The 25,933-nt window shown below is 43.8% G+C and overlaps 1 protein-coding gene across 1 annotated transcript; it reads right to left on the reverse strand.

Annotated features, from left to right (window-relative positions):
* Positions 1-521: 521 nt before the first annotated feature.
* LOC120394209 (olfactory receptor 52E4-like) lies at positions 522-1,469 on the reverse strand. The gene has a single exon (XM_039518441.1). It carries the CDS (start codon positions 1,467-1,469, stop codon positions 522-524), a length of 948 nt encoding a protein of 315 aa, XP_039374375.1.
* Between the last annotated feature and the right edge of the window lie 24,464 nt (positions 1,470-25,933).

Genomic DNA, 25,933 nt, shown 5'->3' on the forward strand with positions numbered 1-25,933 from the left:
TTTAGACCTCAGATGTATCTGCCTCCTGCTGTAACAAATTATTCCCCACTCCCTTCCCAGAGCTGAGACATATCACAGGAGTCTCTCTCTGCACAGAGTTAGTAACAAAGTAAGAATAAACATTAAAATGTTAACACTCAACACCTTAAATGACTTGCCAAAAGTTGTGAGAACACATTGGTTTTAGAGATGACTGGGTCGCAGCTGAGAAGGCAGGGAGGAGACAGAAGCAAGTGACTGGGGCAGGACCTTGGGGAGAAGACACACAGCAGGGTCGAGGCCTGACAAAAGAGATGGGGCAAAATTGCAATTCCAGGGATCCAACTACCAGCAATTAGAAAGGTGGCAACCCAGTCTAGTGTACATAGATAGGCTTTCCAGTTCATCACATTAACACAGCAGAGTAAGGACAGGAAAAGTTTTAATGTCTCTCTGTCTGTCCAGTAAGTGATTCAGGGAGGAGCCACCACACCATGGACCAACCAGCTTAATTTATGAGCCAGAGCACAAGGAGAAAACATTTAGGCCCCCTTATGAGTAAAGAGCTGGAGCAGCCTGCCCCGGATCTGCTTGGTCCTCACCCCATAAATGATGGGGTGTATCATGGGGGGCACCAGCTGGTACACACTGGTAATAAGAATGAGGAAATGTATTGGCACATTGTGGCCAAACCGCTGAATGAGAGAAGAGAATAAATCTGGGATGTACAAAGCTGAGATGGCACAAAGATGAGAGATGCAGGTCCCAAAAGTTTTGAGCCGGGCATCCTTTGTGGGCAGGCGGAAGATGGCCCGGAGGATCAGAGTATAGGACACGGCCATAAAAAACACATCCATTCCGATCGCAGAGAGAAGATCAAACAGTCCATAGTAACTATTGACGCGGATGTCAGCGCAGGCCAGCTTCACCACGGCCATATGCTCACAATAGAAGTGGGGGATGACATTGGTTCTGCAATATGGCCACTGCCTCACCAGGAAGGGATAGGGTAATGTGAGTATGCCACTGCGCAGCATCACAGCCAGGCCTATCTTGGCCACAACAGAGTTTGTCAGGATGGTGGAATGTCTCAGAGGATGGCAGATGGCCACGTAGCGATCAAAGGCCATGGCCACGAGGATTCCAGACTCCATCCCTGAGAAGCAGTAAACGAAGTACATCTGGGTGAGGCAGGCACCGAAACTGATCTCCCTGGAATTGAACCAGAAGATGCTCAGCATTTTCGGTATGGTGGATGTGGACATGACCAGGTCGGTGATGGCCAGCATGCAGAGGAAATAGAACACGGGCCCATGGAGGCTTGGCTCCCTCTTCACAATGAACAGGATAGTGAAGTTCCCCAACACAGCTATGGCGTACACAGCACAGAAGGGAATGGAGAGCCAGACATGGGCTGCCTCTAGGCCAGGAATGCCCAGCAGGATGAAGGTGGAGGGGTTGGTGAAGTAAGTTGTGTTAGAATCTGACATGGCGTAGGGAAGAAAGTGTCAAACTCTGAGGCTTAAGGGTGTCTTCTGCATTTAGCGTATGCTCCCCATACTTTCTGTGTGTTCCCAGTAGAAATGCCTGAATGGAGAGACAATGTTAATATGAGACTGTGAATGCATTAGCGGAAGCTGTTTTCATGGGATAAGAAGATTGATCTCTCTTCACAAACTGAAAAATTTACATTTTCATTATTCAGAGAGAATAACTATGAACAATGACCCTACTAAATCCAATTCCATATTTTTTTGTGTTCCCTGAATTAATAATTCCTATACTTTTTTTCAGGGGGAAGCTTAAGAGGCACGAGCCGGAAACACAAGTGTGGATAATGCTTATCCATCATTGTGGCTTAATGCAATGAGAGCCAGGATAGGGAGTCCCCCATTTATCCACTTGCTCAAAGTCTGAGAGGGGGAAAAATAAACTTTTACAAGGACATGTGCTGAGAGAAACATCCCAACTAGAACATATCTCAGGAGAAAGACCTGGATGCCACTGACAGCAGCTCAGGAGAATCACCTACTCATTCACAGAAGTGGACAAAACAAAACAATGTTCAGATCATTAAGATATGGGATGGAGCATAACATGTTTGGGAATGTGCTCAGTTTCAGTCACCCAGTCTCTATTAAGGATAGAAACGTCTGGGACACTTTATTTTTCAAAAGGGACAAAGATGAGGACATATGACATAGGAGAGGAAAATAAAAAATATGAAACTGAATTACATTCATATGGACAGTTCCCAACCAATACTATCTATAGACAGAACTCCAAGAGGACTAATTCCCCAAAGCTGACAAAAATTGTCATCAAAACTGACTGGGAGGAAAACTTTAGGCAGAAATAATATGAAAGAATATTGGTATTTCTTTGATTACACCTCATTAGATAGTGGAAAACTCATGATTCCAGTCAACAAAGTGAAAAACTTTGGATGAAAACTCAGTTTCATGGTAAAGTGAAGGCAGCAATTAGGGAGAGGGAAGAAATATGTAACAAAGAGGAAAAAGGGAAAATAGCTGGCCAAGAATAGAAATCGGAAGTTAAGAAAATTGATAAAGAAAGTTAAGACATCTGGGAAAACTCCATGTGTGGCATTGCTATGAATCACATAAAGGAGGTTATTAATTATATTAAGAATAAAAAATTAAATCCTAGAAAGGATTTATGTCAATTCTTGTGTTATATATAAAGTATTAAAAAATAAAGGGAAAGGGTTTTATATATATATATACAAATAAAACCCTTTCCTTTTATTTCTTAACCTTGTCAATTTATTTCTTAACCTTGTCAATTCTTATATATATATATATATATATATATATATATATATATAAACACTTTCCCTTTATTTTTAATGCTTTATATATAACACAGGAATTGTATATATATAAGAATTGACAAGGTTAAGAAACAATGGAAAAGCTGGTATGGGATCAGTTAAAAAAAAAGTCTAGAAATGTAAGTAATGCCAGTCACCAATTTAAACAGATTTTTGCAAATAAACCTTATTTCATTCTTTTATGAAAGTACACATTGGCTGACCAAGGGAACAGTGCTGATGAAATGAACCTTGATTTCTCAGAGTCATTTGATTTAGTAGTGGAAAACACTGAGTTGGTGAGTTGGAGCAGGGGGAAGGATTTTACCTCTGCATGTGGAATTGGTGAAGTAAATTGCATCCAGTTCTGGGGTCCACATATGAAAAAAGATGTTGAAAACTTGGAGACGGTGCAGAAAAGAGCCACAAAAATGATTGGAGGATCATTAGACTTGAGAAAAAGGTGGATCATTGGACTTGAATGCGTATATCTCTTTAACTTATCAAAAAGATTATCAAGTGGAGACTTTCATGGGGAGAAAATTATGGGTAATAATGGGCTCTATAATCTAGCAGACAAAGGCTGAACAAGACCAAAGGGCTGGAAGCTGAAGCCAGGCAAATTCCAGCTCGAAATTGGGCCAAATATTTAGCAGTGAGGGTGTATAACCATTGTTTGTTTCGGTTTCCACCAAGATGGTTGGTGGTGTTTGGACACCTGAAATAGAGAATGCCAGTGAAAATGGGGTAGAATCATCTAGTAAAATAAGGAAAGAACAAGGTAAAAGTTACTTGGACAAGTTAGATGTCTTCAAGTCACCAGGGCCTGACTAAATGCATCCTAGAATACTCTGATGGAACTAACTGAGGAGATATCTGAGCCATTAGCTATTATCTTTGAGAAGTCATGGGAGACAGGTGAGATTCCAGAAGACTGGAAAAGAACACATATAGACATATAGTGTCTATGTATAAAGAGGGAAATAAGGGAAACCCAGGCTATTACAGACCAGTAAGCTTAACTTTGGTACCAGGGAAGATAATGGAGCAAATAATCATGCAATCAATTTGCAAACATCTAGAAGATAATAAAGTGATAAGTGATAGTCAGCATGGATTCAACAAGCCCTGTGGATGTAGGGAAGCAGTAGTTGTGGCATATATAGACATTAGTATAGCTTTCGATACAGTCTCGCATGATCTTCTCATTCATGAACTAGTGAAATACAACCTAGATGGAGCTACTATAAGTTGTGTGCATAACTCGTTGAAAAAAATGCTCCCAGAGAGTAGTTATCAATGGCTCACAGTCAGGCTCAAAGGGCGTAACAAGTGGGGTTCCACAGGGATCAGTTCTGGGTCCGGTTCTTTTCAATGTCTTCAGCAATGATTCAGATCATGGCATAGAGTGTAACCTTGTTAAATTTGCAGATGATAATAAGTTGAGAGGGGTTGCAAGTCTTCAGCGAATCAGATAAACTTTCAAACTGATCTGGAAAAACTGGAGAAAAGGATGATTAATGGTCTTGAAAACACGATCTATGAGGAAAGACTGGAAGATCTAGGTTTGTTTAGTCTAAATAAGAGAAGACTGAGGCGATAAATGATAAGAGTTTTAATGTTTGTTACAAGGAGGGAGAAAAAGTGTTCTCCTTAACCTGTGAAGAGAAGACAAGAAGCAATGGACTTAAATTGCAGCAAGGGTGATTTAGATTGGACATTAGGAAAAATGTTTCAAAAAAGGCAAATACTATGTTGTGTTATATTGGCAGAAGTATAACATGCAAGTCATAGTACATGATAATATTCCTCTACTAGGTGTGGGATAGGTGTCAATTGGAGAAATGTGTCAAATTTTGCTCACCAAGGTATAGAAAGGATGTAGAGAATCTGGAAAGCATCCATAAGCAAGTAACAAATGTTATGCAAGGGATGGAATGCAAACTGTATGAGCAACCCTAAGAAACCAAGATGTTTACTTGAAAAAGAGGAGATTACTGGGGGACAGGATAGTGGTTTTCAAATACTTGAAAGGCTACCATAAAAAGGTGGAGGAAAGTTTTTCTGTTTTACCACAGAGGGGCAGGACAAGAGGCAATGGGTTAAAATTCCAGCATAGCAGATTTAAATTACATTTCAGAAAAATCTTCCTAACTTTAACTACAGGAGGCAAATGGAACAGACTCCCAGAGAAGTCATGGAAGCACCTTCCGGGGAGGTTTTCCAAGACAAAACAAATTCTTCATCTTGTCAGGGGATAGACCAGCTGTCCTTTGCGTTCCCTTATAACTCTATGGCTCTATCATTCTATGATGTAAAATCCTAGTGTTTTACAGGGGATCAGACTGGATGATCACATGGTCCCTTCTGATATTAAACCCTATGGATCTATTGATAAAGAAAGTAGATCAGGCATTTATATTTAATGTGTCTCATAACATGAACAAGGGAACATTTAATTAAATTGAAAGACTGAACATATAACATTGAGAAAAGGTAATTGCTACCATAATTCCTATTTGGCCTATAGAATTCCTTGCTACCACCATTATTGGAGCAAAGAGCATAGAAGAATGGGATTCACAAATAGATTGGCCATTATAGGTGCTGCTGGTGGCATCACTTGTGGTTAAGTCTGTCTGACACCTTCATTAGAAGACCTCATTTCCAGTTGCTTATAAGTTTGCCAAATTGTTGGTGTTTGGACTGAACTTTCTTCTGCTGGGTGTCTGCATGGAGTAGAATTGTTTTATTGGAAAGTTTCAGGCCTAACAATTCAGCTGAGTTCTCGAATGAAACTAGGAGAAAGTATGTGTTACCCATGTTGAAAAATTCTCATTATTGTTCTAGTGAGGAGCCCTAGCACCTCCAAGCTTTGCAGCTGATAAGAGTCAGGTAACAGCCCCTGTCCCTCTGCCCCATTAACAGACAGAGCCCTGAAATACAAGAGGAGCGTGTGACAGGGTCTGTGCATTAACATACAGTTGGCTCCTGACATCTGTACTCAGCTCTTGCTCCAAGGGGAGTTTTGCCTCTCTTGGGCCTGAGGAAAGCAAGGGCCGTAGTCTCAGAATCTGGCCTTGTACTGCACATCCACTAATAATTTATATACTGAAGGATTCACTGTGCCACTGAAATGCACCTCCGTGGTGCTGGAGTCCATCAGGCAGGATGATCAGGGGTGCACAGAAAAGAGTGAGATTTTGGCCAGTGATTCTTTGGCAAACTCATCACTTATGGCAAGGGCCCTGGGATGTTTCATGGTTGTGCAGAGTGAATAAGACCACAGACTTACTCTCTATCCCACCACACCCACATTTCACAGAGTTTGCCGATAAGGTGAGCTCCTCAGCAAGAGATGGGTACCTGTGAATTCTGAGACGGAAGTGTCCTCCTTAGGAATCACCCTCAGGTATTCATGAGACACACCTCTTTTAAACCAGCATCTGCAGCAGCATCTCACGCCGAGAGCCTACAAACGATGTGAACAGTTCCTAATATAGCTCTGTTTAATCCCAGTGAGGTTCTCTCAGCCCCTAGAGAAGAAGGAAGGATCTGAGTGTAAACAGGCTGCAGATTAGCAACTCTCCACTTCCATGCTAATTATCCAGCTTTAGGAGTAAACAGCAATTAAGGAACCTTCCCAAAGGGAGATGAGAACTCTGGGGCTCTGTGCTGAGTCAGAGAGGAGTTGGCAGCTCTGTACATTTGTGTGTCTGTATTTAAAAATTATAGTTGATGAGAAAGAAAATTAGGGAAAATGCCTAATTCTCAGGATAGATGGGTAGATAGTAGACAGAGTGATCCCAAGTAAGTTGACTAAGATGAGACACAAATAGTTAGAATAAACAGATGGGGCTGTCGCTGAGGGATCAGAGATCAGTACATTTCATCAATAACTATCCTTATACTGTGCAGCACCTTTGATTGATGTATCTTCAAAACACCTAGCAAAGAAAAGTCACTATGAACATTCCCCATTTCACCGATCTGTAAACTGAGGCACGGGGAGACATGACTTTCCAAGGTCACACAGACACTGACTGACAGAACCCAAGTGTCCTGACTTCCCTTCCATAACCACGGTCTCTCTGTCAGTAAGTGACCACATGACAACAGGGAAAGGGACTCCCAGTCTTGCAGGGCCTGTTCACTGGGGCAGAAGAAGGAATTCCCTGGGGACCGCCGAGCCCTGTGACATGCCAATCTGGGCCCTGTCTCAGACTGTGAGGCTGTGACAAGCTGCAATCCTATCAGGTCTTGTGCTTACCCAGCTATACACAGAGAGGGACACACCCAGCTGCAGGTACATGAATGCTTTCACTAGCCAGCTGTGAAAAAACAATGGAGAGTCTCCAACCAGTTCCCCTCAGCTCCCCAGCCTAGGACCCAAGAACTGTACCGTCTTGCCTTGGCCAAAAGCCTGAGCGGTATAAATTTATTTACCAGTCTGCCCCTCCCTCAATGTGGAGAGGACAATACATCAGCCTGAGCAGATTTCCCTTTTACGTTTCAAACAGCATCCTGTATTAAGGAAAGCAATATAAACCAGATTTATTAATTACAGAAAGATCGATTGTTGAAGTGATTATAAGTAAATAACAAAGTTGAAATCTGGGAAATAAAACCACAATCTAAGTTCTATACACTAGACAGGCTTTTAATCAGTGTGTCACCCTGATGGTACAAACAATCCACCAATCTTCCATGCACAGGCTGGAAATCCCTTCAGCCTGGGGCCACAGCCCCAATTCAGTCCCAGGTTCTAACGTCTTTCATGTTGAGTTGTTTGGGGAGTGAGGCCAAGTGATGATGTCACTTCCACATTTTATAGCTTCTGCCATGTGGAAGGAGCTTCATTATTCCAAGCAAAAGCCCCCAGCACAGTTAGTGGAAAAGACGAGAAACAAGATGGAGTCCAGAGTACAGGAGCTGGTCACATGCCCTTCCATGCTTTCAGAATGTTAGGTATAAAAATGATCATAGAATCATAGAATCTCAGGGTTGGAAGGGACCTCAGGAGGTATCTAGTCCAACCCCCTGCTCAAAGCAGGACCAAACCCAACCAAATCATCCCAGCCAGGGCTTTGTCAAGCCTGACCTTAAAAACCTCTAAGGAAGGAGATTCCACCACCTTCCTAGGTAACCCATTCCAGTGCTTCACCACCCTACTAGTGAAAAAGTTTTTCCTACTATCCAACCTAAACCTCCCCCACTGCAACTTGAGACCATTACTCCTTGTTCTGTCATCAGGTACCACTGAGAACAGTCTAGATCCATCCTCTTTGGAACCCCCTTTCAGGTAGTTGAAAGCAGCTATCAAATCCCCCCTCATTCTTCTCTTCTGCAGACTAAACAATCCCAGTTCCCTCAGCCTCTCCTCATAAGTCATGCACTCCAGCCCCCTAATCATTTCTGCTGCCCTTCACTGGACTCTTTCCAATTTTTCCACATCCTTTTTGTAGTGTGGGGCCCAAAACTGGACACAGTACAAAGAACATAAGAACATAAGAGTGGCCGTACTGGGTCACACCAAAGGTCCATCTAGCCCAGTATCCTGTCTACTGACAGAGGGAGCCTAACAGGTAATGATCAAGTGATCTCTCTCCTGACATCCATCTCCATCCTCTGATGAACAGAGGCTAGGGACACCATTCCTTACCCATCCTGGCTAATAGCCATTAATGGACTTAACCTCCATGAATTTATCCAGTTCTCTTTCAAACCCTGTTATAGTCCAAGCCTTCACAACCTCCTCAGGTAAGGAGTTCCACAAGTTGACTGTGCTCTGCGTGAAGAACTTCCTTTTATTTGTTTTAAACCTGCTGCCTATTAATTTCATTTGGTGACCCCGAGTTCTTGTATTATGGGAATAAGTAAATAACTTTTCCTTATCTACTTTCTCCACATCACTCATGATTTTATATACCTTTATCATATCCCCCCTTAGTCTCCTCTTTTCCAGCCTGAGAAGTTCTAGCCTCTTTAATCTCTCCTCATACGGGACCCATTCCAAACCCCTAATCATTTTAGTTGCCCTTTTCTGAACTTTTTCTTATGCTAGTATATCTTATTTGAGATGAGAAGAACACACCTGTACGCAGTATTCAAGATGTGAGCATGTCATGGATTTATATAAGTGCAATAAATTATTTTCCATCTTATTCTCTATCCTCTTTCAAATGATTCCTAACATCCTGTTTGCTTTTTTGACCGCTGCTGCACACTGTGTGGACGGCTTCAGAGAACTATCCACGGTGACTCCAAGATCAGTTTAGTATCATCTGCAAAGTTTGCCACCTCACTGTTTACCCCTTTCTCCAGATCATTTATGAATAAGTTGAATAGGATTGGTCCTAGGACTGACCCTTGGGGAACTCCACTAGTTACCCCTCTTCATTCTGAGAATTTACTATTAATTCCTAATTTTTGTTCCCTGTCTTTTTACCAGTCCTCAATCCATTAAAGGACCTTCCCTCTTATTCCATGACAACTTAATTTACATAAGAGCCTTTGGTGAGGGAACTTGTCAAAGGCTTTCTTGAAATCTAAGTACACTATGTCCACTGGATCCCCTTTGTCCACATGTTTGTTGACCCCTTCAAAGAACTCTAATAGATTAGTATCAGAGAAGTAGCCGTGTTAGTCTGGATCTGTAAAAGCAGCAAAGAGTCCTGTGGCACCTTATAGACTAACAGACATATTGGAGCAGGAGCTTTCCTGGGTGAATACCCACTTCGTCAGATGCAATTCACTCTCAAAATCTCATGTTCCAATATGTCTGTTAATCTATAAGGTGCCACAGGACTCTTATAGATTAGGAAACCACAATTTCCCTTTACAGAAACCATGTTGACTTTTGCTCAACAATTTATGTTCTTCTAGGTGTCTGACAATTTTATTATTTACTATTGTTTTGACTAATTTGCCCGGTACCGACGTTACACTTACCAGTCTGTAATTGCCGGGATCACCTCTAGAGCCTTTTTTAAATATTGGTGTTACATTAGCTAACTTCCAGTCATTGGGTACCGAAGCCGATTTAAAGGACAGGTTACAAACCATAGTTAATAGTTCTGCAATTTCACATTTGAGTTCTTTCAGAACTCTTGAGTGAATGCCGTCTGGTCCCGGTGGCTTGTTAATGTTAAATTTATCAATTAATTCCAAAACTTCCTCTAGTTACACTTCAATCTGTGACAGTTCCTCAGATTTGTAACCGACAAAAGCCAGCTCAGGTTTGGGAATCTCCCTAACATCCTCAGCCAGGAGGACTAAAGCAAAAAATCCATTTAGTTTCTCCTCTGTGGCTTTATCGTCTTTAAGCACTCCTTTTGTATCTCGATAATCAAGGGGCCCCACTTGTTGGTTAGCAGGCGTCCTGCTTCTGATGTACTTAAAAAACCATTTTTTTATTAACTTTTGACTTTTTGGCTATCATTCTTCAAACTCCTCTTTGGCTTTTCTTATTACAGTCTTGCACTTAATTTGGCAGTGTTTATGCTCCTTTCTATTTACCTCACTAGGATTTGTCTTCCACTTTTTAAAGGAAGTCGTTTTATCTCTCACTGCTTCTTTTACATGGTTGTTAAGCCACGGTGGCTCATTTTTAGTTCTTTTACTGTGTTTCCTAATTTGGGATAGACATTTAAGTTGGGCCTCTATTGTCACCAAAAAGCCCTGCAATACAGTGGCAACAATTTGTGTACTGGTGGGAGGAAGCCGCAAAGAGACTGTATGAGTCTTGAGTGCAGAGTCTAAAGGACTCCCAGGAAAAGTTAAAAACCCAAGTGCAGGATTTAAAAACTAAATGCAAGACATCCGGATGTCCCCTTCCCCAAACTACCTAATCAAACCCCTCTACCTCATCGACCCCCTCAGATCCTTTGTATCCCCAATTAATAAAGACTGGGAGTGAGGAGAAGACAGCTGAGGACATTGTGGATTTTTTTCAACAGTGCTTCTCAGCGGGCAGTGCCTGCGGCAGGATGCGAGCAGTGGCTGCTGCTACCCCTGCCCCCGAGCCCCTCGGGGCTGCACAGGTCATGCCTACTATATCATCACCACCACACGTATCAGCTGATCAGTCAGCTCATTCCAGAGAGGAAACCTTCCCTCTGGTGCCCTATCCACATCAACAGCCAAGGGCTGTTCCCGATCTCTCCAACATCTCGCTCGGCTCTGATACTTACAACCCTGTTGCCAATCACAATAGGATCCGACAAGACCAGTCGGCAGTGTTCCAGGCCTGCTTAAGGCAATTGCCTGGTGAAGGAGGCTTGGTCACGGTACATGCCTGCTGGACACCAGGCTACCAAAGATATTTAGTTAAGGAATTTCCTAGTATTAGAGAAGAACCAGGAAAATTTAGAGAGGAACTCGAGACAGTGATTCAGTGTTACAATCCATCATGGCTGGACATTAGCCAACTCTTGAGAGTAATCCTGCCATCCAAAGTCCAAGAACAGCTACTTGCTCAGGCTGACTGGCCCAACGTGGACCCCGGAAATGGGGATGCCCGGGTGCAGGCTAGGAATCACCTCGGGATCACCATTCCAGAAATTTGCCACAGGAACATGGATTAGACAAAGATCAACAACTGTAAACAAAACAAAGGTGAGTCCCCTGCTGATTATTTAGATAGATGCTGAGCAAGCTTCCGTGGACATTAAACAAGCCCTGTCTAGTGCCCCAGCACTTGGACTTCCTGATTACACTAAACCGTTTGTTCTTTTCTGCCATGAGCGCAAAGGGCTTGCCTTAGCTGTGTTAATGCAAAAATATGGAGATAAACACCACCCACTTGCTTATTATAGCTCTGCCCTGGATGCTGTGGCAGCTGGGTTTCCTTCTTGTTTACCGGCTGTGGCGGCAGCTGCTCTATACATGCAGCTGTCTGAATTCATAGTCCTAGGGTCACCCTTGACTGTTCTGGTGCCTGATTCTGTGGCTGCTCTTCTGTTAAAATCTAAGACTCAACATCTATCTACCCCTTGCCTCACCAACTATGAACTTGTGCTGCTGTCCTTGTCTCATATTACCCTGACTTGCTGTCCCATTTTAAATCCTGCTTCCTTACTGCCTGGGCCAGAGGACGGAGAGCCCCATTATTGTGTGTCTGTGACGTCTATCCTTACCCGTCCACGGGACGACCTCATGGATGTGCCTCTACAGAATCCTGAACTCATTTATTTTGTAGATGGCTCATGTTTGCGAGATCCTAAGGGAAATCTGGTTGCTGGCTATGCTGTGTGCTCTTTGCATTCTGCCATTGAATGTGGCCTCCTTCCCTCCCTCTGTATTTTCATCCCAGGTTGCCGAACTTGCTGCCTTAGCCCAAGTCTGTATTTTGGGACGGGATCAAGCTGTTACTATTTATACTGACTCCCGCAACGCTTTTGGAGTAGCACATGACTATGGCCAACTGTGGAAACACAGAGGCTTCATAACATCCTCTAGTTCCTCTATTAAAAATGTCTCTTTTGGATGCCCTTTTCTTGCCCAAATCTTTTGCTGATGTAAAAGGTGTTGCTCATCAAACCCTTCATGATAAAGTTACACATGGAAATGCTTTGGCTGATTCAGCAGCCAAAACCACATCCCTTTCTGTCCCTTTCTGTAAACTCTTGCTGTGATTGAGCAACCTCCACTAGCCTCCCTTGAAGACCTTGCCAAGATCCAGAACGCGGCACCAGAAGCCGAAAAAATGTTCTTGGAGTGTTGCTGGGTGTACTTTGCACCCTGATCATCTCTCATGCCCCCCGGATACTTGCCTGGTTGTACCTAAGGTGCTCTTCCCCAACTTTGCTCGCGTGAACCATGAGGTGGCACATGTGAGCAAAGGGGGGATGATTGCTGCAGTTAAACAAGACTAGTATGCACCAAAATTTTCTTCTGTAGCCCAACATTGAAGTTGGGAGCTAATTGAAGGAGGAGCTAATACAGCATCTGTGGGGTAAGTGACTGTCTGTAGTGTGTGTTTCTTTGTGTTTGGGGGTTACTTGCTGTGTGCTGAGCTTGTGTTTGTCAATCTGTTTGTTTGTTTGGTTGTTTGAGGGACCGTGTGCTCTGGCTGGCAGTTGGAGGCAGTTTTGAAAGCTCGAAGCCTCTGGTAATTGGCTGAGCCTTAATCAGTGGGCGGGGCATTCACTCAGGCCAGGCCAGGGCTTTATAAAGCCGCGCACAAGCGACCAGGGAGCTTTGCGAACAGGGGCTGCTAACAGGGAGTTTCGCAAGGGAGTTTGGAAGGGGAGTGGGAAGGGAGCGGGAGTCCCTTGCCAGCCATAACCCCTTCCCTGTGCCCCCCCCCCTAAAATCCTAAAACCTATAAACTAAACTACATTCCAAAACTACTTTCCTTAAACCACCCTTTCACTAACTAGGAGACAATGCAGGCAGAAGCCCAGCAGCAGAGTGGGGGCTATCCAGTTTATTGCACTGACTGTTGCATGTATGATTACCTGCCCTGTGGGCGGGTGGCCTATGTGTGCAGTCGGTGCAAGGAGCTCCTGGCCCTCAGAGACCATGCACGGACTTTGGAGGCCAGGGTGGCGGAACTGGAGGAGCTGAGAGAGGCAGAGAGGTATGTTGATGAGGCCTTCCGGGACACTGTAGAATTGTCCCACCTCCGCTTAGACAGCTCCTGTGCTGTTGAGGAGGAAGAAGGGCCCAGGGAAGTAGAGCAGTCAATGGGAGCAGAGGGAAACCTTCCCGTAGTTGGGACCCTCCTTCCAGATGGTGCTGGGGTTGCCTCTCGCACTGAGGTTGCCTCTCTGGGGGAGGGAACTCCAGTTTCTAGGAAAAGGCAGGTGTTAGTAATGGGAAATTCGATTATTAGAAATGTAGATAGCTGGGTCTGTGATGACCGGGAGAACCGTATGGTGACTTGCCTGCCTGGTGCGAAGGTTGCGGATCTCTCGAGGCATCTAGATAGACTTATGTGTAGTGCTGGGAGGAGCCGGTGGTCGTGGTACATGTAGGTACCAATGACATAGGGAAGGGTAGGAGAGATGTCCTGGAAGCCAAATTTAGGCTGCTAGGGAAGAGACTGAAATCCAGGACGTCTATGGTGGCATTTTCAGAAATGCTCCCGGTTCCACGCGCAGGGCCAGGTAGGCAGGCAGAGCTTCAGAGTCTCAATGCGTGGATGAGACGATGGTGTAGAGAGGAGGGGTTCACGTTCATTAGGAACTGGGGAAACTTCTGGGATGGGAGGAGCCTATACAGGAGAGATGGGCTCCACCTAAACCAAAGTGGAACCAGACTGCTGGCACTAAACATTAAAAAGGTTGTAGAGCAGTTTTTAAACTAGGAGATGGGGGAAAGCCGACTGCTGCAGAGGAGCGTGTGGATCGGACACAGACTTCTCTTAGGAGAGTCTGATGATATTGAATCTCAATGTTATAGTCAGGATCAGAGTAATGAGAAGTATAATGTAAGGGCAGGATCAGATGATAAACAGTCACATATAAAAGTATATTGAACATCAGAAATAGGCAGGCTAATAAACAGGGACAAGTTTTTAAAGTGCTTGTACACAAATGCCAGAAGTCTAAATAATAAGATGGGTGAACTAGAGTGCCTTGTGATAAAGGAGGATATAGATATAATAGGCATCACAGAAACCTGGTGGACTGAGAGCAATCAATGGGACACAATCATTCCGGGGTACAAAATATATCGGAAGGACAGAACAGGCCGTGCAGGGGGAGGAGTGGCACTATATGTTAAAGAAAGTGTAGATTCAAATGAAGTAAAAATCTTAAGCGAATCCACAGGTTCCATAGAATCTCTATGGATAGAAATTTCATGCTCTAGTAAAAATATAACAGTAGGGATCTATTATCGACCACCTGACCAGGACAGTAATAGTGATGATGAAATGCTAAGGGAAATTAGAGAGGCTATCAAAATTAAGAACCCAATAATAGTGGGGGATTTCAATTATCCCCATATTGACTGGGAACATTTCACTTCAGGACGGAATGCAGAGATAAAATTTCTCGATACTTTAAATGACTGCTTCATGGAGCAGCTGGTACGGGAACCCACAAGGGGAGAGGCGACTCTAGATTTAATCCTGAGTGGAGCGCAGGAGCTGGTCCAAGAGGTAACTATAGCAGGACCGCTTGGAAATAGTGACCATAATACAATAGCATTCAACATCCCTGTGGTGGGAAGAACACCTCAACTGCCCAACACTGTGGCCTTTAATTTCAAAAGGGGGAACTATACAAAAATGAGGGGGTTAGTTAGACAAAAGTTAAAAGGTACAGTGACTAAAGTGAAATCCCTGCAAGTCGCATGGGCCCTTTTTAAAGACACCATAATAGAGGCCCAACTTCAATGTATACCCCAAATTAAGAAAAACAGTAAAAGAACTAAAAAAGAGCCACCGTGGCTTAACAACCATGTAAAAGAAGCAGTGAGAGATAAAAAGACTTCCTTTAAAAAGTGGAAGTCAAATCCTAGTGAGGCAAATAGAAAGGAGCACAAACACTGCCAACTTAAGTGCAAGAGTGTAATAAGAAAAGCCAAAGAGGAGTTTGAAGAACGGCTAGCCAAAAACTCCAAAGGTAATAACAAAATGTTTTTTAAGTACATCAGAAGCAGGAAGCCTGCTAAACAACCAGTGGGGCCCCTTGATGATCAAAATTCAAAAGGAGCGCTTAAAGACGATAAAGTCATTGCGGAGAAACTACATGGATTCTTTGCTTCAGTCTTCACGTCTGAGGATGTTAGGGAGATTCCCAAACCTGAGCTGGCTTTTGTAGGTGACAAATCTGAGGAACTGTCACAGATTGAAGTGTCACTAGAGGAGGTTTTGGAATTAATTGATAAACTCAACATTAACAAGTCACCGGGACCAGATGGCATTCACCCAAAAGTTCTGAAAGAACTCAAATGTGAAGTTGCAGAACTATTAACTAAGGTTTGTAACCTGTCCTTTAAATCGGCTTCGGTACCTGATGACTGGAAGTTAGCTAATGTAACGCCAATATTTAAAAAGGGCTCTAGGGGTGATCCCGGCAATTACAGACCGGTAAGTCTAACGTCGGTACCGGGCAAATTAGTTGAAACAATAGTAAAGAATAAAATTGTCAGACACATAGAAAAACATAAACTCTTGAGCAATAGTCAACATGGTTTCTGTAAAGGGAAATCGTGTCTTACTAATCTATTAGAGTTCTTTGAAGGGGTCAACAAACATGTGGACAAGGGGGATCCGGTGGACATAGTGTACTTAGATTTCCAGAAAGCCTTTGACAAGGTCCCTCACCAAAGGCTCTTACGTAAATTAAGCTGTCATGGGATAAAAGGAAAGGTCCTTTCATGGATTGAGAACTGGTTAAAGGACAGGGAACAAAGGGTAGGAATTAATGGTAAATTCTCAGAATGGAGAGGGGTAACTAGTGGTGTTCCCCAAGGGTCAGTCCTAGGACCAATCCTATTCAATTTATTCATAAATGATCTGGAGAAAGGGTAAACAGTGAGGTGGCAAAGTTTGCAGATGATACTAAACTACTCAAGATAGTTAAGACTAAAGCAGATTGTGAAGAACTTCAAAAAGATCTCACAAAACTAAGTGATTGGGCAACAAAATGGCAAATGAAATTTAATGTGGATAAATGTAAAGTAATGCACATTGGAAAAAATAACCCCAACTATACATACAACATGATGGGGGCTAATTTAGCTACAACGAGTCAGGAAAAGATCTTGGAGTTATCGTGGATAGTTCTCTGAAGATGTCCACGCAGTGTGCAGAGGCGGTCAAAAGCAAACAGGATGTTAGGAATCATTAAAAAGGGGATAGAGAATAAGACTGAGAATATATTATTGCCCTTATATAAATCCATGGTACGCCCACATCTCGAATACTGTGTACAGATGTGGTCTCCTCACCTCAAAAAAGATATTCTAGCACTAGAAAAGGTTCAGAAAAGAGCAACTAAAATGATTAGGAGTTTAGAGAGGGTCCCATATGAGGAAAGATTAAAGAGGCTAGGACTCTTCAGTTTGGAAAAGAGAAGACTAAGGGGGGACATGATAGAGGTATATAAAATCATGAGTGATGTTGAGAAAGTGGATAAGGAAAAGTTATTTACTTATTCCCATAATACAAGAACTAGGGGTCACCAAATGAAATTAATAGGCAGCAGGTTTAAAACAAATAAAAGGAAGTTCTTCTTCACGCAGCGCACAGTCAACTTGTGGAACTCCTTACCTGAGGAGGTTGTGAAGGCTAGGACTATAACAATGTTTAAAAGGGGACTGGATAAATTTATGGTGGCTAAGTCCATAAATGGCTATTAGCCAGGATGGATAAGAATGGTGTCCCTAGCCTCTGTTCGTCAGAGGATGGAGATGGATGGCAGGAGAGAGATCACTTGATCATTGCCTGTTAGATTCACTCCTTCTGGGGCACCTGGCATTGGCCACTGTCGGTAGACAGATACTGGGCTAGATGGACCTTTGGTCTGACCCGGTACGGCCTTTCTTATGTTCTTATTATGTACATTACTGTCAACAGTGTGCAGTCTGCCAGCAATATAATGTTGGAAAAACAGTCAGAGTTAGAAAGGCAGTGCATCCCCCTCCTTGGGGACCTTTTTTAAATATTCAGATTGATTTTATTCAAATGTCCAAATGCTGTAATTATGAATATGTGTTAGTATTAGTTGATGTTTTTTAAAGCTGGGTTGAAGCCTTACTTTGTAGGAGGGCAGATGCCAAGACTGTTGTGAAAATTTTGCTTAGGGGTCTTGTACCATGATTTGTCATACCTGCTGGTATCAACAGTGATAATGGAATTCATTTTTCTTGATAGATTGTAAAAGAGTTCTGTGCAGCCTTGCAGATCCAACACAGCCTCCACTGTCCCCATCATCTGCAGTCTGCCGGGACAGTAGACTGTCAGAATGGGATTTTGAAAAATAAACTTGCCAAGATCTGTGTGGAAACAAATTTAAAATGGCCAGATGCCCTTCCATTAGCATTTGTTAGCATGAGGGAAACCCCAACCGAAAGACTGGACTTAGCCCTCATGAAGTCCTGACAGGGCAGCCGATGTGACTTCCAGCAGCACCTCCTCTGACCCTTGCCCAAATGGACATTCATTTGATGGATGATACAATGCTTAACTGTCAGGCATTAATGAAATGTGTTAGGTCTCTTTATTCACAGGTGAAAGAGGCACTACCTAAGGCTCCTGAGCAGACTTGTCATTCACTGGAACCAGGGGTCAATCAATGAAAGACCATTCTAACCCCATTCTGGAAAGGCCCTTATCAAGTTTTGCTGACTACCAACACCACCGTGAAGTGGCAAGGCCTGACTGCCTAGACCCACGCTTCTCACTGCAAAAAGGCCCCACCGCCTCAAGGTGATGCAGCTAGTAATCTCCCCCCTGCATGATCCTGCACCACAACTATACCGGGGAAGAAGAAGGAACACTCACTCTGCCAAAACTGCCAAGATCCAGGGATTCCTGACTTCAAAAGACATTAAGAATTGGCCCTGGTGGAGGAGACAGAGTATTGTATATTGGCAAGGAGGAATTTGGAGGGACCGTGATTGGGAGTGTGGGGTTGAGTGGTGGGCTGGGCTAGGCTCTGCACTTATGGACAAGTACCATCAGGTGGCACTGCCCTGCCTAATTGGCTTCCGAATGATAAATACCAAAAGCGCCTTGTTGCCACAGACACTGCCCCCACCAGCTCCTCCACAACCACTACCTCCCAAATATCAACAATCCCATGTATTCAGATGGGACTCAATGGCCAAGGCCTTCACACCTTAGTGATTTATTTAAATATTGTTTGGAAAAAATATTTTATAAGGTTCAGAGCATCTCATACAAGTGAAAGATTGAGTGGAAAACAGATGAGTCAGTAGAGATAGAAGTGTATGAGATCACTACAAACAAGGAGTCGAGGAAAGCTGGCTGTATTTCAAAGAAACCTTATTGAGATTGCAGGAACAAACCATCCCGATGTGTAGGAAGAAAAGTAAATATGGCAGGTGACCAGCTTGGCTTAACAGTGAAATCCTTGCTCGTCTTAAACACAAAAGAACAGCTTACAAGAAGTGGAAGATTGGACAAATAACCAGGGAGGAGTATAAAAGTATTGTTCAGGCATGCAGGTGTGAAATCAGGAAGGCCAAATCACACTTGGAGTTGCAGCTAGCCGGAGATGTTAGGAGTAACAAGAAGGGTTTCTTTAGGTATGTTAGCAACAGGAAGAAAGTCAAGGAAAGTGTGGGCCCCTTGCTGAATGAGGGAGGGAACCTAGTGACAGAGGATGTGGAGAAAGCTAGTGTACTCAATGCTTTTTTTGCCTCTGTCTTCACAGACAAGGTCAGCTCCCAGACAGCTGCGCTCTGCAGCACGGTATGGGGAGGAGGTGACCAGCTCTCTGTGGAGAAAGAAGTCGTTCGGGGCTATTTAGGAAAGCTGGACGAGCACAAGTCCATGGGGCCAGATGCGCTGCATCCGAGGGTGCTAAAGGAGTTGGCCGATGAGATTGCAGAGCCATTGGCCATTATCTTTGAATAATCATGGCGATCGGGGGAGGCAGGGAGGAATTTGGAGGGACCGTGATTGGGAGTGTGGGGTGAATGGTGGGCTGGGCTAGGCTCTGCACTTATGAACATGTACCATCAGGCGGCACTGCCCTGCCTAATTGGCTTCCGAATGATAAATACCAAAAGCGCCTTGTTGCCACAGACACTGCCCCCACCAGCTCCTCCACAACCACTACCTCCCAAATATCAACAATCCCATGTATTCAGATGGGACACAATGGCCAAGGCCTTCACACCTTAGTGATTTATTTAAATATTGTTTGGAAAAAATATTTTATAAGGTTCAGAGTATCTCATACAAGCGAAAGACTGAGTGGAAAAGATATGGGTCAGTAGAGATAGAAGTGTATGAGATCACTACAAACAAGCTTCAAAAATCTGTCATTGAGATTAGTGGGTTTCATAACGGGATTGACATGATGGCCGTTCCCAGAGCCTGCAATATATTGGAAGGAAGGGGTCCTCATTGTTATTTGCTTACCCAAGTAGTAAATGATCAAATTCACACTCAGAAAGTGTGTTCCACTGATGGCAATTTTACCTGTACTGAAGTAATCCCGATAAACAGTAACTTAACCTGCACCATTTTGCAGTATCCCCCTTCCGATGCCTTAATGGTGAAGCTTCTCAGAGCTATATGAGAATTGTTTACCAACAAATGTTGTATGACACTGTACCAAAGGGAGAGGTGCTAGGATATCAATGGACAATAGTTAATGTCACACCAGGGATTGTAACATTCACACTGCCATTATCCAGATTTCAGGTCACCTCTGTATACCCTAATTGCTCCAAGAGGGCTGCCATTTGGTTAGCAGAGTAAAGGGCATGGGTCTTCTCAAGAAAGAAAAGAGATATGAGTGCCAATAGTGCAGCAGCAATTTGGACCCTTTACAATGGCCAACAGCATGAGGAAAAACTAGGGCAGCTGGAGAAAACCATGGGACTTATTATTGGAGCACACATACAGGCTGGAATCGATGAACTTCATGTTATCTCCACCCTCAGCTCCATAACCCAGGAATTGCTAACAAGGATGGTACTTAACATCACTGAGGCAGGGAAGATATTGAAGTGGGATTTGGCCTGTTCAGAGATTCAGGATTTCCTGAATGACCAGCTCATGGCCATTTGGAGTGATCTTGAGCATCAGACTTGGCCCACTGCCCTTACAAATGCCTCGGGGATGCCATCTGAATTGTGGCCTTGGAGACATACTTGGAGGGTTTCAGGGTGGAAATGCAGACACTTGCAGTGCTCCTTCCAAGCGTAAGGGCCAGTCGGAGGAGTGTGGGTTCCCACATACCGAATCCTGCCAGGTCCGTGGGGAGGATGCATGTGGGATTGGGTAATTCACTGCGATGTTTGGAAAATTAAACCACCTGGTGAACCTAGCCAATTTATTCTTGGTGCTCTTGGAATAACACCTGATATTTGGATACAGATAGGAAGCCAACGGACACTCTGAGTGCTAGAACCTCCGCAGCTTCAGTGTGAACAAAAATTGAATCAAGAAGTTGTCATGGTTCATGACAACATTTGTTGGGAAGGCCTGGGACGAGGAACTATGCTGGCAGGGCACCCGATCTTTCAGGCTAATGATAAAGAAGCTGATTTAAAGGATAGGTTTCAAACCATAGTTAGTAGTTCCGCAAGTGGTCCCTCCCTGAATGTTTGTTTAAATCACTTGGTGGTGGCAGCAATACCGTCCAAGGTCATGGAAAGGAATTTGCGCCTTGGAGAAGTTTTTAACCTAAGCTGGTGGAATATAAGCTCAGGGGTCTTTCATGTGGGTCCCAACATCAGTAGACCAGAGTTAAGAGTGGAGAGGAAACCCTGACAGTACCCTACATCACAAAGAAAGGAGAGATCCTGGCAACATGGAGAACCACCCTAGAGCCTCTGGTGTTGAATGTAGAAAGATGGTTGGCTTCATTCTGAGGACTGAGGAGGATTCTCATGGGCAGGACAATCCCCAGCTGGCCTTGGAACAATCGCTGACCAACCTCAGAAGTTTGTCACAGAAGTTGCGGTCCCACCGGTAGACCAGGATGTCTTACCTCCCGGTTCCCCTTCACTCCTCCAAAACAGACCTTGTGGCCGAGAAGAGGAGATAGAAGTCTCCCCAATGCTGTAGAAGGAATTTCACTTTACCCGTGAAATCACAGGTGTCCACCAGAAACTGTCAGACAAAGAGAGAGCAGACCACTGGTTTGGTGATGCGATTGTACTGGTGGTGCCACAGAAAGGGAAAGGGAGCTAGAGGGAAGCGAGCGGCCCCTAAAGGGTCAGGGAGGGGAGAGAAAAAAACCTCCCCCTGAGGTTCATCCAAGGACAGGGAAAATGGAATCAACCACTGGATGGCAGCAGTATGGAAGATGGAGAGGACAAAAATGAGTAGCATTTCTCTCCACATTCCCCCCCAACAGCTCCTGCCTCCGCTCTGTGGCTGTGGCTAGGGCTTGGGGCAGCCTGAAGTGAGGGGCTCTTCTGCTGCTGCAGCTGGGCAGCCCAGGACCTTCCCTTCCCCTGACAGCTCCTATTGGGGTTGGAGGCTTGAACTCCTGCCACATGAAGCTGAGGCAGTCTGGGCTTGGGGCTTCTGCCTCCTTCTGTGGAGCTGCTCCACAGGCATCACAGCCTGATTGTCATGTTCTGTTCATTCCCTCTGAAGCACCTGGCGCTGGGCACTGTCAGAAGACAGGATACTGGGCTGCCTGGACCATTGGTTTTACCCGGAATGGCCATTCTGAACTTCTTCTTTAGACCTCAGATGTACCTGCCTCCTGATGTAACACACTACACCCCACTCCCCTCCCAGAGCTGAGATAGATCCCAGGAGTGCTGATTGGGTCTCTCTCTGCACAGAGTTAGTAAGAAAGTAAGAATAAAAATTACAATATTAACACTAACGAGTGCCCCTTAAGTGACTTGCCATAAAATGTGAGAACATATTGTTTTTAGAGATGACTGTGTCACAGCTTACAAGGGGAGGGGAAGACAGGAGCAAGTGACAGGGGCAGGGTCTTGTGGTGAAGACACACAGTGGGGTCAAGGCTTGACAGAAGAGATGGGGCAAGATTGTAATTCCAGGGATCCAGCTACCAACAATTAGAAAGGTGGCAACCCAGTGTAGTGTACATAGACTGACTCCCCAGTTCATCACATTGACACAGCACAGTAAGGACAGGGAAGGGTTTAATGTCTTTCTGTCTGTCCAGTAAGTGATTCAGGGAAGAGGCCTTAGCACCATGCACCAGCCAGCTCTGCAAAGAGCTCAGTCTGAGAGCTAGAGCACAAGGAGGAAACATTTAGGTGTCCTTATGAGTAAAGAGCTGGAGCAGCCTGCCGCGGATCTGCTTAGTCCTCATGCCATAAATGATGGGGTGTATGATGGGGGGCACCAGCTGGTACACACTGGTAATAAGAATGAGGAAATGTAGTGGCACATTGTGGCCAAACCGTTGAATGAGAGAGGAGGCTAAATCTGGGATGTACAAAGCTGAGATGGCACAAAGATGAGAGATGCAGGTCCCAAAAGTTTTGAGCCGGGCATCCTTTGTGGGGAGGCGTAAGATGGCCCGGAGGATCTGAGTATAGGACACGGCAATAAAAAACACATCCACTCCGATCACAGAGAAAAGATTAAACAGTCCATAATAACTATTGATGCGAATGTCAGCACAGGCCAGCTTCACCACAGCCATATGTCCACAATAGAAGTGTGGGATGATGTTCGTTCTGCAATATGGGTACCGCCTCACCAGGAAGGGATAGGGTAATGTGAGCATGCCACTGCGCATCACCACCGCCAGGCCTATCTTGGCCACAGCAGAGTTTGTCAGGGTAGTGGAATATCTCAGAGGATTGCAGATGGCCACGTAGCGATCAAAAGCCATGGCGGCAAGCATTCCAGACTCCATTGTTGAGAATGAAAGAACAAAGTACATCTGGGTGAGGCAGGCACTGAAATTGATCTCCCTGGAATTGAACCAGAAGATGCTCAGCATTTTGGGTATGGTGGATGTGGATATGACCAGGTTGGTGATGGCCAGCATGCAGAGGAAATAGAACATGGGCCCATGGAGGCTCGGCTCCTTCTTCACGATGAACAGGATAGTGAAGTTCCCCAACACGGCTATGGTGTACATAGCAAAGAAGGGAATGGAGATCCAGACATGGGCTGCCTCCAGGCCAGGAATGCCAAGTAGGATGAAGGTGGAGGGGTTGTTGAAGTCGGTTCTGTTAGAATCTGACATGGTAGAGGGGAGAAAGTGTCCAATTCTGAGGCATAAGGGTGTCTGAGGACCTTGGTTTATTGTCGCAGTAGAAATGCCTGAATGGAGAGACAACGTTAATATGAGACTCCAGTAGTGGACGCTGTTCTCATGGCAGTAGAAGATTGAAAAATGACATTTTCATTATTCAGAGAAATAATTATGAACAATGAACCTACTAAATACAATTCCATATTTGTATTGTGCTCCCTGCATTAAGAATTCCTACACTTTGTGGTGGGGAAAACTTTAGAGGAACCAGCAGGAAACACAAGTGTGGATACTGGTTTTCCATTATTGTTCCTTAATGCAATGAGAGCCAGGATAGGGAGTCCATACTGAAGGGAGTTCCCCATTCATCCAGTTGCTTAAAATCAGAGAGGGGAAAAAAACAAGCTTTCGGGATGACGTGCCGAGAGAAACATCCCAACTAGAACATACCTTAGGGGAAGGACCTGGGCACCATTGGTAGCAGCTCAAGAGAATCACCTGCTCATTCACAGTAGTGGACAAAAGAAAACAATGTTCAGATCACTATGATATGGGATGTAGCATAATACATTCGAGATATTTGTTCAGTTTGGTCACCCAGTCTCTCTTAAGGACAGAAAAGTCTGGGACTCTTTATTTTTCACAAGAGATAAAGATGAGGACATATGATATAGGAGAGGAAAATAAAAAAATGAAACCGATTTACATTCAAATGGACAGTTCCCAACCAGTACTATCTATAGTCACTTAGTGCTGCAAGAGGACTAATTCCCTAAAGCTAAGGAAAATTGTCAGCAAAACTGAATGGGAGGAAAAATTGAGACAGAAAAATATGAATGAATATTGGTAATTCTTTGATAACATTTTATTAGATATCAGAAAACTCACAAATCCAGAGTCAGCAAAGTGAACAACTTTGGGTAAAAACTCAGTTCAGTGGTAAAGTGAAGGCAACAATTAGAGGGAGGGAAGCAATATGTAACAAAGAGGAAAAAGGGAAAATAGCTGGCCAGCAATAGAAATCGGAAGTTAAGAAAATTGATAAAGAAGGTTAAGACATCTGGGAAAAGTCCATGTGTGTCAGGGCTATGGATCACAAAAAGGAGGTTGTTAATTATATTAAGAACAAATGAAATCCTAAAAAAGATTTATGTCAATTCCAATATATGTTATTTATAAAGTATTAAAAAATAAAGAGAAAGTGTTGGGTTTTTTTTTATAAAAGAGTTGACAAGGTTAAGAAACAATGGAAACGCTGGTATGGGATTAGTTAAAAAAAAGTCTAGAAATGTAATTAATGCCAGTCACCAACGGGATGCAACTTAAACAGATCTTGTCAAATAAACCTGATTTCATCCTTTTATGAGAGTACACATTGGTTGATCAAGAGTACACATCTGGTGGATCAATCGAACAACAGTGATGCAACGAACCTTGATTTCTCAGAGGCCTTTGAATAAGTAGTGGAAAATATTGAGTTGGTGAGTTGGAGCAGGGAAAGGATTTTACCTCTGCACATGGCATTGATGAAACAAAATGCATCCAGTTCTGGGGTCCACATTTGAAAAAAGATGTTAAAAACTTGGAGAAGGTGCAGAGAAGACCAAGAAAAATGATTTGAGGATAGAGAAAAAAGTGGATCATTAGACTTGAATGCTTATATCTCTTTAACTTATCAAAAAGATGATCAAGCAGAGACTTTAATTTGGAGAAAATCATGGGTAATAACAGGCTCTGTAATCTACCAGACAAAGGCTGAGTAAGACCGAAGGGCTGAAACCTGAAGCCAGGCAAATTCCAGCTCAAAATTAGGGCCAAATATTTAGCAGTGAGGGGGATTAACCACTGTTTGTTTCGGTTTCCACCAAGATGGCTGGTCATGTCTGGACACCTGAAATAGAGAATGCCAGTGAAACTAGGGTAGATTCATCTACTAAAATAGGGAAAGAACAAGTTAAAAGTCACTTGGACAAGTTAGATGTCTTCAAGTCATCAGGGCCTGACGAAATGCATCCTAGAATACTCTGAAGGAACTGAGTGAGGAGGGATCTGAGCCATTAGCTATCATCTTTGAAAAGTCATGTAAGACAGGGGAGATACCAGAAGTGCCTGTCTATAAAGAGGGAAATAAAGGAAACCCAGGCTATTACAGACCAGTCAGCTTAACTTCTATACCAGGTAAGATAATGAAGCAAATAATTAAGGAATCAATTTGCAAACATCTAAAAGACAATAAGGTAATAAATAATAGTCAGCATGGATTCAT

Source organism: Mauremys reevesii, unplaced genomic scaffold, assembly GCF_016161935.1.
Source record: "Mauremys reevesii isolate NIE-2019 unplaced genomic scaffold, ASM1616193v1 Contig42, whole genome shotgun sequence".
In the NCBI taxonomy this organism is placed as follows: Eukaryota; Metazoa; Chordata; order Testudines; family Geoemydidae; genus Mauremys; species Mauremys reevesii.

Bases quoted from the DNA above. Each gene is read 5' to 3' on its own strand.
- LOC120394209 (XM_039518441.1), bottom strand. From the start codon at position 1,469: ATGTCAGATTCTAACACAACTTACTTCACCAACCCCTCCACCTTCATC.